A 19,893-nucleotide genomic window follows, 5' to 3' on the forward strand; every position below is an offset into this window, starting at 1 on the left:
TCCAGGCTGTTTCATTGCTGTGAATTGAGGCTCTCTGCCCCTTCGAGTTCTCATCTGTGCTTCAGTTAACTGTTGTCAGTGTGGAGCCCTGGTGGCGCGGTGGGTTAGCTTGGCTGCTCACCCAAGGCCGGCAGTTTGAATCCACCAGCCGCTCCTGGGAAACGCTAGGGGGCAGTTCCATTCTGTCCTACAGGGTCATTATGAGTTGGAATCAACTCAACAGCAATGGGTTTGGTTTTTTTTTTTGGTTGTCAGTTTACACTCATATAGGTAATTTTTTTATAAGAGCGCTATGTTCAAAGCAAGCATTCGTTGTGAATTGGGCCAAACTATTGTTTAATGACAGCTTCAAGGGAGAGTTTCGGTGCACACTTTGAAGATTATTTCTGGGCATCAGATTTGGGGGTTTGGTTTGGGTTTTTAGGTATAATCTTTATGGGAACAGATTGCCAAGACTTTCTCCCACAGAGCTGCTGGGTGAATTTGAACCACTGACCTTTAAGTTAGCAGCTGAGCACTTAGCCTCTGCACCACCAGGGCTCCTTAAAGACAGTCTGTTGGGTACCCATCAAGTCAATTTCGACTCATAACGACCCCATGTGACAGAGTAGAACTGCTCCAGAGGGTTTTCTTGGCTGTAATCTTTAAGGAGATCTTTCTCCCAAGGAGCTGCTAGCAGGTTTAAACTGCCAACCTTTTGATTAGCAGCCAAGCACTTCTTCAAAGAGAGTCTAGGCCAGTGCAATGAACATGGGCCCTGTGGCTTCCAGCTCAGAGAAGGCAACTGTCTGGGCCAGTGGCTGCCTGGTCTACCTCACTTGGCTCCCTGGGACCATGAGCCATGCTGCCAGCAAGATGGCAAAGTCACATCCAAAAAAACACAGGAGACAGGAGCAGGGGACCAAGGTGGAAGCTCCTCCATGGCTGTTCAGTTTTCATCAGCCCGATCACTATTTTTTGATTCGCAATCAAAAGATGATGCTTTTAAAACAAAACAAAATGTTCCCACTGACTTGACTGTAACTCACAGTGACCCCGTGTGTGCAGAGGAGAACTGCTCCACAGAGTTTTTGAGACTGGCCTTTAGAAAGCAGATTGCCAGGCCTTTCTTCCAAGGTGCTTCTGGACAGATTCAAAATACCAACCTTTGGGTTAGAAGTCGGCCACTTAACCATTTCTGCCACCTTGAAGCTCTAAAAATGAGCCCTGGAGGCATAGTTGTTAAGTGCTCAGCTGTCAACCAGAAGGTCGGCAGTTCAAACCCACCAGCTGCTCCACAAAAGACAGACCTGGTGATCTGCTCCCATAAAGATTGCCACTTAGGAAACACTACAGGGCAGTTCTACTCTGTCTTACAGGCTCACTATGAGTCAGAATTGAGTTGACAGCACACAATGACAACAAGGCTCTAAAAACACCCTTGGAGTTCAACTTCTTTAGGGAAAACAATTACAAAAATCTGAAGCCTTTTTCCTATTAAAGGCATGGTTTTCTAACAACTTCTGATGTCGTGAGGTTTCTCAGGAAAGCAGTGGTGGTGTCCACAGCGCGCACTACGCCGTTTCGGGGGCTCTGTAAGTGGGCCTCTGTGGGCTGCCTCACGAACCTCCGCTGAGGGCTCTCACACTCTCATCTGGGCAGGTGTGAATTACCACCCTGCATTACAGTTATGCACAGAAACCTCTTCTCTCTGAAATGGACACCCCCTCCAGCCACAGCCATGCCCCGCCAAACTGCAGTGTCCCAGCTCTGTAGGCTCCCGGCTTCTTGTTGAATGAATGAAATCTATAACAAGGTAGGGTGATGTGTTCTTGAGTTCCAAACAACCAACTCAAAAACACACTGTGTCCTGCCAATGTTCTGAAAGCCAGAAACATCAACGGCTTCCTTATTCCAACTTCACAGGTTGCTTTTTCTCATTCACAGTGATATAGAACATGCTTCCCTTGTACCAGTTCCTTAAAGTTGCAGCGGTCATCTGAGTACCTTTCACTTAAATTTTAAGTCCCAGGGTGGCACAAGGAGTTTGTGCTCTATTAACCTAAAAGTTGGCGGTCCGAACCCACCCAACGGCACCATGGAAGGAAGGCCTGGCAATCTGCTTCCATAAAGATTACAGCCAGGGAGACTCTATGCAGCAGGTCTACTCTGTAACGCACGGGGTTGGCATCGACGCAACAGCCGAGGGGTTTAGTTTTCCAGTTTCGCTTATTTTCGACACCATCACCTGATCCTCCCTTTGGCTTACAAGTCAGGGAGGTACGGTTACTGGACCATTAACGGGGATGGAGGTAAGGATAGAAGTAAGGGACATCGCCATGGTTAGAGACTGGGATAACACAGGAACTAACTGGAAAGGACTGCTGATCTGACCCGCTTCGTCTGTTAAACTAATAACCTACCAGCGGTTTCGTAATCTTAAAGTTTACAGACCACGCTAATTTAAAAATTATCATGTGCTTAGAACCGCTTGGTCATAAATGGCATCGTAAAATTCTTGTTAAAAAATTTAAATGGCTAGATTTCAAGACTACTCAAATTTTATTAGCGTTTTACAAATTTTTTCATTGTAACATGAAACATACCCAAGAATGTTTTTTAGAAATAAGCCCTGACATCTGTTAGGCAATGGTAGCTGACAAAAAAAAAAAAAAAATTTTTTTTTAATTTATTTGATTGGGAAAGAGTTTTGGGAACGAACAGTTTAAATGCATTTCATGTGTCTTAGGAAATAAGGCTGGGTGTTTACCACATGGTGTGTTTCTAAGGCACTAAGTAAACATTCACAGAAAAAATGTTTTGGAAACATGTGCTCCCGAGAACATATTCACCACCCTGAGGATAGATACATCTGTTAGAGGACAACGCCAGGCACTGAGGAAGGGGCATGGCAAGTCTAATGGGAGGGACTTCACAGCTAACACACCCTCGCGGCCAGGACGCAGTGACCACGAGAACTCTCCTCCAGCGGCTGACACTGCAGCTGTGGCTGGGCAGTGAAAAGGCAGCGGAAACCCAGGGCCCCTCCATCCTCTGCAGCATCGTCTAACTTCGGGGACCCTGGAAACAAGAAGGCAAAGGATGCTGGCTGACATCTATCATGACAGTCCACCAGGCATCCTGCAAGTGCCTAAGTGCTGCCATGACAGAGATACCACAAGAGGGTGGCTTTAATGAACAGAAATTTACTTTCTCACAGGAGCCGGTAAGTCTGAGTGCAGGGCACCAGCTCTAGGGAAGGCTCTCTCGGTCAGCTCTGGGGAAAGGTCCTTGTCTCAGCTTCCAGAGTTGGCCATCCTCGGAGTTCCGGGGTTGTAGATTGGTCAGCTTCCACAACTTCAGGTGACGTCGCTCTTCCCTCCCTTACCCTCCCCATATCTGCCGCCTTCAACGCCTCATCTCCTTTTTTTTTTTTTTAGTATAGTAAAACCTGAAAAAGCTGGAACCTATGTAAGGCAGAAACCTGCCAGAGAGGGAAAATGCAAATATTTTCCACTAATAGAGAGCAACATAAAAGTGGTAAGACTGCACCTTGTCAAAGGTGGAAAACTTGCCAGACCTGGAAAAACAAGGAGGTCCCTTGGAGTTCCAGGTCCCACAGGTTTCACTGTATCTCAGAACTGATTGGTTTAGGACATACCCTAAATGGCCTCATTAACATAACAGAGAAAACCCTGTTCCCAAATGGAATCACGTCTGTTATAGTTAGGGTGCACAACACACACTTTTTGGGGGGATACAATTCAATCCATAACAGCATACTTCCAACCAGAGAGCCTCCTGGTAGCATTTCTTCACAACCCATACAGCACACACACATACACCTCACATGTGGGAGCAAGAACAAACGGAATACAGTGAATATATTCAATATTCTCAGTGCCCTGGTGGCACAGGGGTTAAGAGTCTGGCTGCTAACCAAAAGGCTGGCAGTTCAAATCTACTAGTTGCTCTGTGGAAACCCTATGGAGCAGTTCTACTCTGTCCTACAGGGTTGCTGTGAATTGGGATCAACTTGATGGCAACAAGTTTGTTTTGTTTTTTTGTTTTAAATTCAACATTCACAGACTCAAAGAACTAACACCAATCTAGCAAAATCTATGAGAGGGATGGTTGGCCCACTTTAAATTCTACTCTTTTCTCTAGTTTCCAAGTTATGCCATTAGGTCTCAGGCAACACATACAGTAAGAAGTGACTGACTCTTCCCCAGGGCATACAGCAGAGATGCCTACCTTATCATTTCACCTGTGTGCTTTGCATTTACATACTAAACTTCTTACCTATGTTTCATAATTACTCTTGTCGTTGGGTGCCGTCAGTCAACTCCAACTCGTAGCGACCCCACGTGACAGAGCAGAACTGCCCCACAGGGTTTTCTATATTGTGATCTTTACAGGAACAGATTGCCAGGTCTTTCTCGTGTGGAGCCGCTGGGTGGGTTCTAACCACTAACCTTTTGGTTAGCAGCGGAGCACTTGACTATTGTGCCACCAGGGCGTCTTCATAATTACCTGTTGTTCTTGTTTTTAGATGCCACCAAGTCAATCCTGACTCACAGCGACCCTACAGGACAGAGTAGAGCTGCCCCATAGGGTTTCCAATGAGCGGCTGGTGGATTTGAACGGCCAACATTTTGGTTGGCAGCTGAGCTCTTAACCACTGTGCCACCGGGGCTCCTGAGTACTCTTGGTCCGGAGCATTTTCTCCTAGAGCTTTTCTTACTTAGCAGGGCACTCAGGTCCCTCAGGTCCCTCCTGTCTTCTTTATCTGTTTCAGACCCTTCTCTTCATGTGGGAAAAATTCCAGCGACCTTTTTCATTTGGGAATGGTGGCCGGCTTCCCTCGCTCTACTCAGCGAGATCCCACGTGGAAGACATGTGTTCGTTGCCTCCTCTCTTCAGACTATCTCAGTCTGGGATATTTGTAAAATGAATGACGTGGAGCCAAACTTTCAAGTTGTGGTCCATGTCCTCTATTTGCAGGGGGAGGGTGTGGGAATTCGGGGTAAGGTGCTCCAGGTGGCTGCAACCTCCTGAGGTCACCTCTGGGCATTGAGGGAGCAATACAAACACAGGGCTGGCTGCAGCACTGGGGATGATGGAGGCAGCCCTGTTCTGGATTAGTTAGGGTTGCCAGATTAAATACACGCAATGTTTGGGACACGCTGTTGTCACTGGGTGTCATATCAAGTTGATCCTGACTCATAGCGACCCCATGTGTCAGAGCGGAACTGCTCATAAGGCTTCCTAGGCTGTCATCTATACAGGAGCAGACTGCCAGGTCTTTTCTGCCATGGAGCTACTGGGTAGGTTGGAACCACCAACTTTCCAGTTAGCATCTGAGCACTTAACCGTTGTATACCTGGGCTCCCTGTTTGGGACACACTCATACTAAAAAATTATTCATTATCTATCTGAGATTCAAATTTGACCAGGCATCCTGTATTGCCATTTGCTAAATCTGGCCACCCGACTAAATTGTGTTTTCTGGCTCAGAGCAAGACTTCCATAACAAAAAACCAAACACGCTGCTATCTAGTGGATTCGGACTCATAGTGACCCTAAGGGACAGAGTAGGACTGGCCCACAGGGTTCCCAAGGCTGTAAATCTTTACAAAGCAGATTGCCACATCTTTCTCCCACAGAGCAGCTGATGGGTTCGAAACACCAACCTTTTGGTTTGCAGCCAAGCACTTTAACCACCGTGCCACTACAGCTCCAAGACTTTCATAGCTGTCAAAAAGATGGCTGGTATGAACAAAGCTGAAAAATGGAGATTCAGCCTCAGAAAAACGGTCAAGGAGGAACAGAAAAGGGGCAAAATATCCAGGCATCTGGGCACATCTGTACACAGTGTTTTCTGGGTGGGGCAGGAGGGTGGGAAGGAGTCTGACCACCAGGGAACAGTGAGGAAAGAAAGTACAGCCAGGCTCCCCTTGGCCAAAGGGCAAGTGTGACCAAGTCACCAGGCCAAAGTCGCCACCATCACCCCCCTTGCCACCATTAAGGAACCCCTACAACAACGACAGTCACTGATGACTGAACAGGCTGTGTTCCAGCCCCTGTGAGCAGGCGTGGACAGAATGGGGAGGCCAGCTCTTCTAAGGCTGTTATGAGGGTTAAATGACACAGCAAGACCCTGGGTGACGCTAGATCACTGTCTGATAACTGCTAGTTATCATTATCATACCCATTTTTCAGATGAGAAAAATCGAGTCTCTGATGAGAAAACTGAGTCTCAGCAAGATTAAGTGACACCCCCACGTCCCATGGCCTCCGGCCTTGTGGCATGGAGCCTTAGGGTCCAAGTGACATCTTGAACCTGGGGCGGACACACTATGACCATGGCACAGGCCTTCCCTTCTGCTGGCCAGGCACTCGGCCAGGATCTTGATTTTGAGCACCGACCATGCCAAGCTGTAGCTGCTGCTCCAAGCAGGGACGGCCTCTGATTTCACTCTGCCTTGCCAGCTCGCCGCCCTGCCTGCTTGGCACAGAGTGGGCACGTACCAGATGACTGCAAACGAACCAGCCAGGCCATTCCATAGCCTAAACCAAAGGCACCAGGTTTCCAGCACTTAAGTGCATTCCTTTATTCCACTTGAGCCAGGAGGGAGGGTTCCCACATGGTAGCAGGAGATGAGAACCGACAGTATGCATGTCATACCAGATACATTCACGGAGCGAACGTCCCCTGGCCCACCACCAGTGTGGCCATCTTCAAACAGAAAAGCTACACGGTACAGCTCAGCAGGGCCACAGCCACAGCCACCGAGACGGCCAGGATACAGATGGCGCGAGATGTCAGGGCAGCAAGGATTCACAGCAAAGCCTCTGTCAGGACCTCCTGGCCTGCAGGCAGTGAAGGGTCCCAGGGCACGTGTCCTGTAAGAGCACCACGTGATGCTGGACCACTGGGCTCTCCCTGTCCTTCTCCTCCCCTCTCTCTGCCTCTGTCTTGCTCTATCCCTCTCAGTTTCTCTATTTCTGTCTTCTAAGGAGCATACTGGTTGTACTTCTTCCAAGACAGAGCTGTTCTTCTGAGGGAAGATTTTCTTTTCCTTCTCTCTCTCCTTCTTTCTCTTGTTCTCCCTGTCTCTGTCTCTCTAAGTTATGAACTGAATTGTGTCCCCCCCAAAGTGTATACCCACTTGCCTAAGCCATGATTTCCAGTATTGTGCGACTGTCCACCATTTTGTCACCTGATAATTTTACTGTATGTTGTAAATCCTACCTCTATGATGGTAACGAGGCAAGACTAGAGGCGGTTACGTTAACGACGCAGGACTCAACCTACAAGATCAGGTCGTGTTTTAAGCCAATCTCTTTTGAGACATAACAGAGAGAAACAAGTAGAGAGACACGGAGGGTCTTATACCACCAAGGAAGTAGTGCCAGGAGAATAGCGTGTCCTTTGGTCCCTGCGCTGAGAAGCTCCTAGACCAGGGGATGATGGATGAGAAGGACCTTTCCCCAGCGCCGACTGAGAGACAAAGCCTTTCCCTGGAGCTGACACCCTGAATTTGCACTTCTAGCTTCCTAGACTGTGAGAGAATAAACTTCTGTTTGTTAAAGCCAGCCACTCGTGGTATTCGTCACAGCAGCACCAGGTGACTCGGACGTTCGCAGTCGCTCTCTCTGCTTCTATCTGTCTCTCTATTCATCTCTCTTTCAGGCTCTCTCTTTCGTTTGAAGGGAGTCATCAACTAGAAAAATGAGTGGTGGTCACACAGGGTCCGTGGCGGGGGGAGGCATACAAAGACAATTAAGGACGTAAACACATGAGGCGGAATTCAAATCGCAGGCCCAGAACATCACTCTCAGCTCTCATTAGCAGCCATTAATAGGGTACTAACAGCAACTGAGCAATCTTCATCTGATTCTCTTTACTGCGAGTGAATGATGGCCGTGAAATTTTTGTCAGAAGTGTGAAGGTCACATTTCAGTGAATCCAAGGCTGTGAAGTTCTAGCATTCCAGCAGTGTTCTCAAAAGCATTGCCAGCCCGAAAACTGAGACTCTTAACTGCTCCTTCCAACACCAGGAAGCAATGGACAAGCTCAACAGTTCTAACTCAGCTTCTGCTTAAACACTACATGTATATTGTTGTTGTTGTCAGGTGCCGTCAAGACTCACAGCAACCCCATGTACAACAGAATGGAACACCGCCCGGTCCTGTGCCACACTCGCAACCGTTGCTGTGTCTGAGCCCACTGTTAAAGCCACTGTGTCTGTCTATCCATCTCATCGAGGGTCTTCCTTTTTTTCACTGACCCTTTACTTTACCAGGCATGATGTCCTTCTCCAGGGACTGGTCCCTTCTGATAACACATCCAAAGTAGGCAAGACAAAGTCTTGCCGACCTCACGTCTAAGGAACGTTCTGGCTTTACGTCTTCAGAGACAGATTTGTTCTTTCTTCTGGCAGTCCGTGGTATATTCAGTATTCTTTGTCAGCATAACAATTCGAGTGTGTTAATTCTTCTTCGGTCTTTTTTCACTGTCCAGCTTTTGCATGTATGTGACATAATTGAAAATACCATGGCTGGGGCCAGGCATACCTTAGTCCTCAAAGTGACATCTTTGCTTTTTAACCCTTTTAAAAAGGTCTTTTGCAGCAGATTTGCCCAATGCATCTTTCAATTTTGACTACTGCTTCCATGGTGTTGATCGTGGATCCAAGTAAAACGAAATCCTCGACAACTTCAATCTTTTCTCCGTTTATCATGATGTTACTTATTGGTCCAGTTGTGACGGTTTTCGTTTTATGTTGAGGTGTAATTAACACTGAAGGCTCTGGTCTTTGATCTTCATCAGTAAGTGCTTCAAGTTTGCTTAGCTTTCGGCAAGTAAGGTTGTGTCATCTGCATAACGCAGGTTATTAATGAGTCTTCCTCCAATCCTGATGCCCCATTCTTCCTCATACAGTCCAGCTTCTTGGACTATTTACTCTGCATACAGATTGAATAAGTATGGTGAAGGGATATAACCCTGCTGCACACTTCTCCTGACTTTAAACCACGCAGTATCCCTCTGTTTTGTTTGAACAACTGTCTCTTGGTCTATGTACAGGTTCCTCATGAGCACAAGTAAGTGTTCTGGAATTTCCATTCTTTACAATGTTATCCATAATTTGTTATGATTCACAGGTCAAATGCCTCTGCACAGTCAATAAAACACAGGTAAGCACCTTTCTGGTACTCTCCGCTTTCAGCCAAGATCCATCTGACATCCTCCTTTGAATCCAGCTTGAATGTCTGGCAGTTCCCTGTTGATGTACGCCTGCAGCCATTTTTGAATGATCTTCAGCAAAATTCTGCTTGGTGTGCGATATTAATGATACTGTCTGACAATTTCCAAATTCTGTTGGATCACCTTTCTTTGGAAGGGTCACGAATACAGATCTCTTCGCTGGTTGGATGGGTACATAATGTATTACATACATAGTACACTCTACATATATGTGTATTATGTATGCATCCACACAACACGCATGATTAAAAGAATACTTGGCTGAAGACAAATTTTATTCTTTGGATTACTTCCAGAGAACCACGGGTTGAGTTATCTACTTCCGCACTGTTAATTCACTAATTAAAATACACAAATAATACAAAATTCTTCCCTCATTTGAACTGCATCTTTAAAAATTACCTAAATCTTTAAATCAGCTCTTTTTGCTACAAGAACAAAACATCAACCTAAGTGGACCAGGCAATTAAAACACACCAGATGCTGTGAGAGATGAAGCTAAAACCTGTATCCGATGAAAAGTGCACCGAGGTGTGCCTCTGGAGACAATTCTGCACCAGAGATCTTCCTACCAAGAAAGAACTCTCTCCGGCAAGCAGAAAGCCTTTTCTCCCTTACAGCGCTCAGCCATGTAAACACCCCCACCACGAGTCAGAATAACGCTAAGGATGACTACACATTAACTCAAGCCGAAGAACGACGCACGGGCATCAAGAATGGGGAGGCTCCAGTGAGGTATCTGGACAAGTGCAGCAGGTCAGCATGAAGCTCTTCATTTAAGGTCGCTTCCTGAGTGTGATGGGTAATGTTGCGTGTCAGGCTGGTTAGCCTATGAGTCTCAGTGGTTTGGCAGACACTGGACTGGTTGCTCTTCTATAACGTAATATGACGTAATCACCTTCCATGATGTGATCTAATGTGAGCAGCCAATCAGCTGAAAGGGGAGTGTCATAGGGTTGAATTTTGTCTCCCCAAAATACGTGTATCAACTTGGCTAGGTCATGATTTCCAGTATTGTATGACTGTCTACCATTTTGTCATCTGATGTGATTTCCCCACGTTGTAAATCCTATCACTATGATGGATTGGTGGCAGTTATGCTGATGAGATCTATGAGATCAGACAGGGTCTTAATCTCTTTTGAGATATGAAAAACAGAAGCGAGCAAAGAGACATGGGGACCTCCTACCACCAAGAAAGTAGCACCGGGAGCAGAGCGTGTCCTTTGGACCTGAGGTTCCTGCACTGAGATGCTCCCAGACCACGGGAAGACTGATGACAAGGACCTTCCTCCAGAGCTGACAGAGAGACAAACCCTCCCCTGGAGCTGGTGCCCTACGTTTGGACTTGTAGCCTACTGGACTGTGAGAGGATAAACTTCTCTTTGTTAAAGCCATCCACTTACGGTATTTCTGTTACAGCAGCACCAGATAACCAAGACAGGGAGTTTCCTAGGGGGTGTTCCCATCTCTAGCATATAAATGGATGTTCTGGCAAAGTGCTCTCTCCTTCTCTCGCTCTACCCTATATTATTCTCACCATCTGACTTCCAGTTCTTGAAACTTAAACCTGCAGAAGCCTCCACCCTGCCGCCTGACCTACACATTTGGGACCTGCCAGCCCCTACAACTGTGTGAGCCATTTCCTTGACATTCATCTCTTTATATATGTGTGTATGTACGTGTGTGTGTCTCCATGGTTTTGCCGCTCTAGCGAATACAGACTAAGACACTGTGTATGGCTGGAAGGCACTGGCTACCCTGGCAGTTATAAAAGAAGAGTAGTAGGGCCACTTAGAAAGTAACAGTAATGGGAAATAGTCACACAGCACACTCACAAATCTGCAGCCACCTGGTGTTAACTATGGGTACCATCAGCTGCACACTAACCGTGTATCTAGCTAACTAGTCACAGGTGAGGCTGGCTGCACCCTCCATCTGCCTCCACCTGGTGCTGACGATGGGTACCACCAGCTGCACAGTAACCATGTATCTAGCTAACTAGTTACAGGTGAGGCTGGCTGCACCCTCCATCTGCCTCTTGTTCCCCTGGAGATGAGCCCTGCCCCTCCCATCTCTCTGTGAACCAGACATCGGATTCCAGCCCCAGAATGTTTTATGTGAAGTTCTTAAGTTCAGAAGGCGTGATCTGAATTTATTTTCTACTATAGGACTTCTGACGATGAAAAAGACGGTGGTGTGAGGGAAATCAAGGCGTTTTCTCATTCATTTTCCTTCAGAAACAGCCAGTTAAGGTTCCCTCTCTGCTGCTGTCCTGGGTCTTACCCCATCACATGGACAGGAAGTGGATGCCAGCTCCCTCATCTCAGTAAGAGAGGCAAAGACAGGGACAGGCGGCTGGCTCCAGAAATAAGCATTAGGTGAGGCTAAAGCCACCCTGTGTGGCCCCATCAGTTAAGTACCTGACTGCTAACTGAAAAACTGACCACTCCAACCCATCCAGAGGTGCCTCAGAACAAAGGCCTGGCGCTCTGCTTCCGAAAGGTCACACCCTTGAAAACCCTACGGAGCAGTTCTATTCTGCACACATGGGGTCATCATGAGTCGGAATCAAGACAACAGTAACTGGTTTGGGGATTTTTTAAAGGGGCTTCCGAGCACAGTCCTTTGGGTACTCCCAGAAACCCTGATGCACACCCACCAGCTGTATGCTGCTCTGAGCTCCCCATGTCCCCGTGGAAAACATCACCTTTACCTGGAATCCAACAGGAAGAGGAGAGCTGGTGGCGGCGTTCCTGAAGGGTATGAGAACAGATCAGGGATGACCTGTCCCTTGGCCCAGGGGGCCCCACTGAGGAACTAACAGGTATTTCCACTTCGCAGATTAAGAACGGGTGGTATTTTCATGGACTGCGTGTGTGGCTCTGCTCTTTAAAATACTGTTTCTAGACCACATGCAAGGCTGCGAGATTTCAGGAGAGTAAAACGTGTCACTTGAAAATTGGAGAAGCAGGGCTGTTAGTGGTGGTTCACGTCACCCTACTGGGCACACTCGTCTGTCAATGTGTCACACTGTGGGAGCTTGTGTGTTTCTGTGATGCTGGGAGCTTGCCACTGGCATTTCAAACACCAGCAGGGTCACCCATGGTGAACAGGTTTCACCAGAGTGTCCTGACTAAAGACAGACTAGGAAGAAAGGCCTGGTGGTCTATGTACAAAAATTAGCCAATGAAAACCTGATGGAGCACAAAAGTACACTGTCTGATATAGTGCTGGCAGGTAAGTCCAACACAGGCTTGACAGCACTACACAGTGGCGACAACAATAGGCTCAAACACGGCAATAATCGTGAAGATGGCGCAGGACTGGGCAATGTTCTGTCTGTTGTACCTAAGGTCACCATGAATCAGAGCCAATTTGATGGCAACTAACAACTGGATACAAATTTACTTTTGATACATGAACATTCAGGATAAATCTCTCTGTGTTAAAATATGAGGGCCACTACACATTGCAAGGAGATCATGGGCAGGGTACAGACAAGATGGAAGCAATCTGTGAACCCTGGAAGGGAGGACAGAAAAGCCAAACAGACTCCAGGAGTCAGATGCTGGCTCTAAGGAGCCAGTGGCTTGAGGACAACCAACACCAGCCATCTGGCCCCAAATGGGAGAAGCCAGAGCCACCTCAACAAAGCCAGCGGCCAAGAGAAGAAACTCCTGGGGGTCCCAGACTGGCCTCACGGACAGCTCAAGGGGCGCGAAACCCAAAAATAAACCCGTTGCCATCAAGTTGATTCCAACTCAGAGAGACCCTATAGGACAGAGTAGAACTGCCTCATAGGGTTTCCAAGGAGTGGCTGAAGGATCCCAACTCGCGACATTTTCTGGTTAGTAGCCAAGCTCTTAACCACTGCACCACCAGGGCCAAGGGGCATAAAGGCAGATTTAAGAGATGGTCATTCCATTCACAGTCAAGTTAACCAGTCCTTCATTACTGGCTTCACACACCCTTTACCATAGCTAGCCCTGGAATAACCAGAAAACCCAAGGGAAAAAACTTCCCAAAGACTCTCTAGGCATAACGGAAATGACCGTGGCTAGAATTTACCCCCAGTCACAAAAAAACAACCAGCATCAGCACAACCCAGGGACAGACTCCCGGACAGCGGTCAGAGAGACAACGGGGGGCACAGGGAGGCCAGCCTTCTTCACCTCTCCAGACCTTTTCATTTCTATCATCTGTGTACATGTTTCATTGGCTAGCCATGCTTCTTACATACTTCCACAGATGAGTCTTCATTACAACCTCCAAACTTCCCCAGTCATTTCAATACTGATATTCTAACCACACGCCCTTTCTTTTTTTTAAACAACATGACCGTAAAACGTTTGCAGTACGTTAGTTAACGGCAGAGCCCCGAGCAAAGAGCGCCATCCTTCTCCCAGTGGTTACACAGTCTCCAGACAAGAGTTAAACACTGGAACAGGTGTTACAGGGAGTAGGTGAAGCTACTGATGGCTACTGCTAAAAAGACATCTAAGGGACAAAACAGGGTGGAATGGTTTTTAACTAAAAAAAAAGAAAATGAAACAAAACAGGATGAGACACAGAACGAGTTGAGAAGGGAACGCTACAGTACAAAGTCGTGCCTCCTCCTTTCTCTTCAAAACAAGACAAGCGCTGCCATGAAGAAAACGTATAGTTACCTGCGTCCATATCTGCAAAGAATGGAACAGCCAGTAAGAAAAAGAAGGAACCAGAAATTCAGTGTCTCAGAGTTGGATTTAAAAAGGTTAGACCGAAAGAAAATACAAACTTAGGAAACTTCTTGTGAAATATTACCACGACTAGCGGGTACAGGAGGGAAATGGTTTCCTACCGTAACTGTCTTAATTTTACTTAAAGCAAAAAATAAAATAAAATATGGATATGTTAACTGAAGAAGTAAAAGCCTTGTGGCAAAAGAAACACCTTACGCCCATGTAAAATGGTTATTAAATGTTTATAATAATATAAGGGGGGAAACATATAGTGATGGTAATCGGAAAACGTTAGCTAGAAAAATCTAGGACTACGTTAATATTACGTGAAATCACGTATAAACTCAATATCCTGATCAGAGAAACGACCAACCGATACTTAAAGGAGTTACACTGAATTAATGTCGGAAAGGACAAAACTATGATAAGAAATAAATTCTACGGCATTTCATGGTTCTACTCTTGATCCAAATGCCAAAGTCAATATAATTGGTTTGCTAAGAAAACTATGAGGAAGCAATGTACTTTGACAGCTCTGCATTTTTTATAACTTCCTTGATACACGACGTATCAAAGTAATGATTTAGAATATGCTATAGGTACTTTTTTTTTTTTTTTTAAAGTTGGAAACTGGCTTCCACAGGGCGTACCTTCGGGAGACTCCTCCTGGACGTATGTGCCGGTCAGGTACCTGTGCACCAGGGCGGACTTGCCACTGGCCAAATTACCCACAATTCCCTGAAACAAAGAACAAACAATCGTTCAGGATAATTAAACTGCCTGAACTGGCAACCTGCAAATAAAAGGTTAAAATACAGTTGTTGCTGCTGCTGTTAGCTGTGGTCACTTCAATTCTGATTCCTGGAGACCTCGTGTGTGTCAGAGCAGAACTCTGCTCCACAGGGTTTTCGAGGGGCTAATTTTTCAGACGTAGATCACCAGCTCTTTCTTCTGGGGCTTCTCTGGGTGGACTTAAGCTTCCAATCTTTCAGCTAATACCCATTTGCTCCACCCAGGAATCCTAACACCTAAAACAACCTTAAGGGATCCTAAAACGTATAGAGCAACCTTAAAAATAACCACAAACAAGCACTGGCTGGATGGCCAAGAATGAGCTCACTAAATACTTCTGGTGGAATAAAAGGGATTCCAACACCCAACTGTGGCGTTCTCATCAGGGCCAATAGCTGCATGGTTGTCAACACTGTACAAACACAGGTTGTGGCATTGGTTTAGATAACAAGTGCACAGTCAGCCAGTCAGCCTTCACTGTGTATCTCAGTAGGCTGAGCAAAGTTATTAGGTTAGCTTAACAGTGAAACACAACAGCAGGACAGAACAATAGAGGGTACTGTGGTGGTGTCAACAGTTAATGCGCTCAGCTGTTAGCTAAAAGGTTGGGGGTTCCAGTCCCCCGAGAGGCACCTTGGAAGAAAGGCCTGGTGATCTACAAAAAAAAAAAAAAAAAAAAATCAGCCATTGAAAACCCTACAGAGGAATTCTGCCCTGGCACACATGGAGTTGCCAGGAGTCAGAATGGACTCAGTGGCTGCTGGTTTTTCATTTTTTTAAGAATAATGTGGGGATAATAAAGGTATTCTCATGTATTCCATCATGAAAAGATAAATTTGGGGTTGGATTTTGGAGCCTAGTAGGCCTTGTGGTCTCCAGCCACCTACCCTTTTCACACCAATCACTGCCTAAAATGCTTCCCCTACTCATCATCAGCCTTCTGCTCAGGTGACACCTCCTCTCCGAGAAGCCTTCCTGGTACCCAGAGTCTCAACGGGGCTCCTCTAGTCAGTACTCCCTTGACCCCCTGCTCCTGGTGCTATTTTATGACTTGTCAGTTTATTTTACAAACATCACTACATGGCTCTCTCTCCTATACTAATAATTCCCCAAAGTGTAGGGACTGTGTGTCTTATTGATCTTTGGCCATCTGTATCCCGGAGTAGCAGCTAGCCCCAGGTAAACTCTCAACAACAGCGGGTGAATGAATGAATGAATGACAGCTTCGAATGCTAATGAGTATTAATGAGATGCTTTCTCACTTCTTCTCAAAGCCAGACTCTGCAACAGTGCCTAAACAAAGTCATTTCGCCTCCTGATTTGACTCATGTCTTCTTACTACCTTGGGCCTCTATAATCTGAGAATGTCTACCAATTAATTATCCTTTCGTTCAAGGGCACCTGCTGTTTGTCAGCTTCATGCCGTGAAAATCCAAAACAGCAGGCCAGAGAAGTGAATTTTTAATTAAGATGAGGGTTGCTCTTTCCTGAGGATGAAAATGCTCAAGATCAGCCAATTCAGTCTCTGCTTCACTATTTGGCAAAATTCCTCCCCTCTACGTGTAAGTGGTCGTGCCAAGAATTAGGATTAACCCTGAGGAGGAAGAAATCAGTCAACGTTGAGGGTGCGGGTGGGGAGATGCTTTCTTTGGCTTGAGTGGCCAGCTCACAGACCATCTTGTACTGGGACATACTTTTCATTTCAAACACTGGCAGAAACTGACGCCTGAGCGTGTGAGGAGGAAGCGAAATACAAGCTGAAGGTACTCTTGAAGCTGTAAAGCTACACTGGAACCCAATGAACTGCTCCTGGAACTAAACCTGAGAGTGGACTCAGGCCTGTCGGGTCAAGGCTCTGTGGGTGTAAACGAGGTAACACAGCTAAAGGGGTTCTGAACACTCAAAAGAGCTACGTATTTTAGGGTGGCAGCAGGTCCTCGGAGTTCCTGGGAGGTGCAGAGAGTTAACGTAAAAAGCTGTTAACTGAAAGGTCAGAGGTTCGAGCTCACCCAGAGGTACCCTAGAAGAAAGGCCTGGCACTCTGCTTCCCAAAAAATCAGCCACTGAAAACCCTATGGAGCACAGTTCTACTCTGACTCCAGGGGTCGCCATGAAAAAAAAAGAAGTTGGAGTCAATTCAACAGCAACTGCTAGTAGTTTAGAAGGAGTAGCACTAGGAGGAGGAGCAGTGCAGTAGGAGGAGGAGGAGTACAATAGGAGGAGGAGAAGGGGAAGGAGGAGTATAGTAGGAACAGGGATAGTATAGCAATAGGAGGAGGAAGACTAGGAGGAGAAGGGGAAGGAGGAGTACAGTAATACAGTAGGAGGAGGAGGAGGAGGAGTATAGTAGGAACAGGGATAGTATAGTAATAGGAGGAGAAGGACTAGGAGGAGGAGAAGAGGAAGGAAGAGTACAGTAATACAGTAGTAGTAGGAGGAGGAGGAGTATAGTAGGAAGAGGGATAGTATAGCAATAGGAGAAGGAGGACTAGGAGGAGGAGGAGGAGGAGGAGAAGGGGAAGGAGGAGTACAGTAATACAGTAGTAGGAGGAGGAGGAGGAGTGTAGTAGAAAGAGGGATAGTATAGCAATAGGAGAAGGAGGACTAGGAGGAGGAGGAGGAGGAGGGGAAGGAGGAGTACAGTAATACAGTAGTAGGAGGAGGAGGAGGAGTATAGTAGGAAGAGGGATAGTATAGCAATAGGAGAAGGAGGACTAGGAGGAGGAGGAGGAGGAGAAGGGGAAGGAGGAGTACAGTAATACAGTAGTAGGAGGAGGAGGAGGAGTATAGTAGGAAGAGGGATAGTATAGCAATAGGAGAAGGAGGACTAGGAGGAGGAGGAGGAGGAGAAGGGGAAGGAGGAGTACAGTAATACAGTAGTAGTAGGAGGAGGAGGAGTATAGTAGGAAGAGGGATAGTATAGCAATAGGAGAAGGAGGACTAGGAGGAGGAGGAGGAGGAGAAGGGGAAGGAGGAGTACAGTAATACAGTAGTAGGAGGAGGAGGAGGAGTATAGTAGGAAGAGGGATAGTATAGCAATAGGAGAAGGAGGACTAGGAGGAGGAGGAGGAGGAGAAGGGGAAGGAGGAGTACAGTAATACAGTAGTAGGAGGAGGAGGAGGAGTATAGTAGGAAGAGGGATAGTATAGCAATAGGAGAAGGAGGACTAGGAAGAGGAGGAGGAGGAGAAGGGGAAGGAGGAGTACAGTAATACAGTAGTAGGAGGAGGAGGAGGAGTATAGTAGGAAGAGGGATAGTATAGCAATAGGAGAAGGAGGACTAGGAGGAGGAGGAGGAGGAGAAGGGGAAGGAGGAGTATAGTAATACAGTAGGAGGAGGAAGAGGAGTATAGTAGGAACGGGAATAGTATAGTAATAGGAGGAGGAGGACTAGGAGGAGTAGCAGCAACAGTAGTATAGTAGGAGCAATAGTAGTAATAGCAGTGTAGTAGGACTAGTAATAATATAGTAGGAGCAACAGTAGTGTAGTAGGAGTGATAGTAGTACCAGTAATGTAGTAGAAGTATTAGTAGTAATAGCAGTGTAGGAGCAGTAATCATAGTATAGTAGGAGTAATAGTGTAGTAGGAGTTAGCAGTAACAGTAGTGTAGTAGGAGCAGCAATAGCAGTGGAGCAGTAGTAATCCTAGTATAATAGGAGTAACAGTAATGTACTACAGTAATAGTAACAGTAGTGTAGTGAGAGCAATAGTAGTGATAGTAACATAGTAGGAGCGGGAGTAATAGTAATAGTTTAGTAGGAGTAGAGGTAATAGTAATAGTACAGGAGTAATAGTAATAGCAGTGGAGTAGAAGCAGTAATAGTGTAATAGGAGTAATAGTAACAGTAGTGTAGTGGGAGTAGGAGTAGGCATAGTAATAGCAGTGGAGTAGGAGCAGTAATAATAGTATGGTAGGAGCAGCAGTAGTGTAGTAAGAGTAATAGTAGTAACAGTGGTGTAGGAGGAGTAAGAGTAGTAATAGCAGTGGAGTACGACCAATAACAGTAATAGCAGTGAAGCAGGTGTAGTAATCCTAGTATACTAGGAGTAACAGTGATGTAGTAGGAGTAATAGTGATAGTAGTATAGTAGGAGCAATAGTAGTATACTAGGAGTAGGAGTAATAGTAATAGTAGTGTAGTAGGAGTAATAGTAATAGCGTACTAGGAGTAGAGATAATAGTGATAGCAGTATAGTAGGAGTAATAGTAATAGCAGTGGAGTAGGAGCAGTAATAGTAGGAGTAATAGTGTAGCAGGGGTAATAGTAACAGCAGCATAGTGGGAGTATAAGCAGATGCAGTAATAGCAGTGGAGTAGGAGTAGTAATAATAGTACGGTAGGAGTGGTAAAAAAAGGAGTGGTAGGAGTGTAGTAATAGTAGTATAGTAGAAGGAGTAAGGGTAGTAATAGCAGTGGAGCAGGAGCAATAACAGTAATCGCAGTCAAGTAGTAATAATAGTATAGTGGGAGTAGGAGCAAGAGTAGTAATAGCAGTGGGGCAGGAGCAATGGTAGTACAGCAGTGGGGCAGGAGCAATGGTAGTAACAGCAGTGGGGCAGGAGCAATGGTAGTAACAGCAGTGGGGCAGGAGCAGTGGTAGTAACAGCAGTGGGGCAGGAGCAGTGGTAGTAACAGCAGTGGGGCAGGAGCAGTGGTAGTACAGCAGTGGGGCAGGAGCAATGGTAGTTACAGCAGTGGGGCAGGAGCAATGGTAGTTACAGCAGTGGGGCAGGAGCAATGGTAGTAACAGCAGTGGGGCAGGAGCAGTGGTAGTTACAGCAGTGGGGCAGGAGCAATGGTAGTAACAGCAGTGGGGCAGGAGCAACGGTAGTACAGCAGTGGGGCAGGAGCAGTGGTAGTTACAGCAGTGGGGCAGGAGCAATGGTAGTAACAGCAGTGGGGCAGGAGCAGTGACAGTAACAGCAGTGGGGCAGGAGCAGTGGTAGTTACAGCAGTGGGGCAGGAGCAGTGGTAGTTACAGCAGTGGGGCAGGAGCAATGGTAGTAACAGCAGTGGGGCAGGAGCAGTGGTAGTTACAGCAGTGGGGCAGGAGCAATGGTAGTAACAGCAGTGCGGCATGAGCAACGGTAGTACAGCAGTGGGGCAGAACAATGGTAGCAACAGCAGT

At 46.5% G+C, this 19,893-nt stretch overlaps 1 protein-coding gene across 4 annotated transcripts in view; it reads right to left on the bottom strand.

Moving 5' to 3' along the window:
• AGAP1 (ArfGAP with GTPase domain, ankyrin repeat and PH domain 1) overlaps nt 1-19,893 on the bottom strand; it is a 672,497-nt gene that overhangs the window by 447,519 nt on the left and 205,085 nt on the right. For all 4 annotated transcript variants that reach the window (XM_064286507.1, XM_064286508.1, XM_064286506.1 and 1 more), the window contains exon 3: nt 14,624-14,711. In XM_064286507.1, the coding sequence (XP_064142577.1) occupies nt 14,624-14,711 (88 nt within the window). The remainder of the gene's footprint in view (nt 1-14,623; nt 14,712-19,893) is intronic.

The sequence above is a fragment of the Loxodonta africana genome, chromosome 6, assembly GCF_030014295.1.
Source record: "Loxodonta africana isolate mLoxAfr1 chromosome 6, mLoxAfr1.hap2, whole genome shotgun sequence".
Lineage (NCBI taxonomy): Eukaryota > Metazoa > Chordata > Mammalia > Proboscidea > Elephantidae > Loxodonta > Loxodonta africana.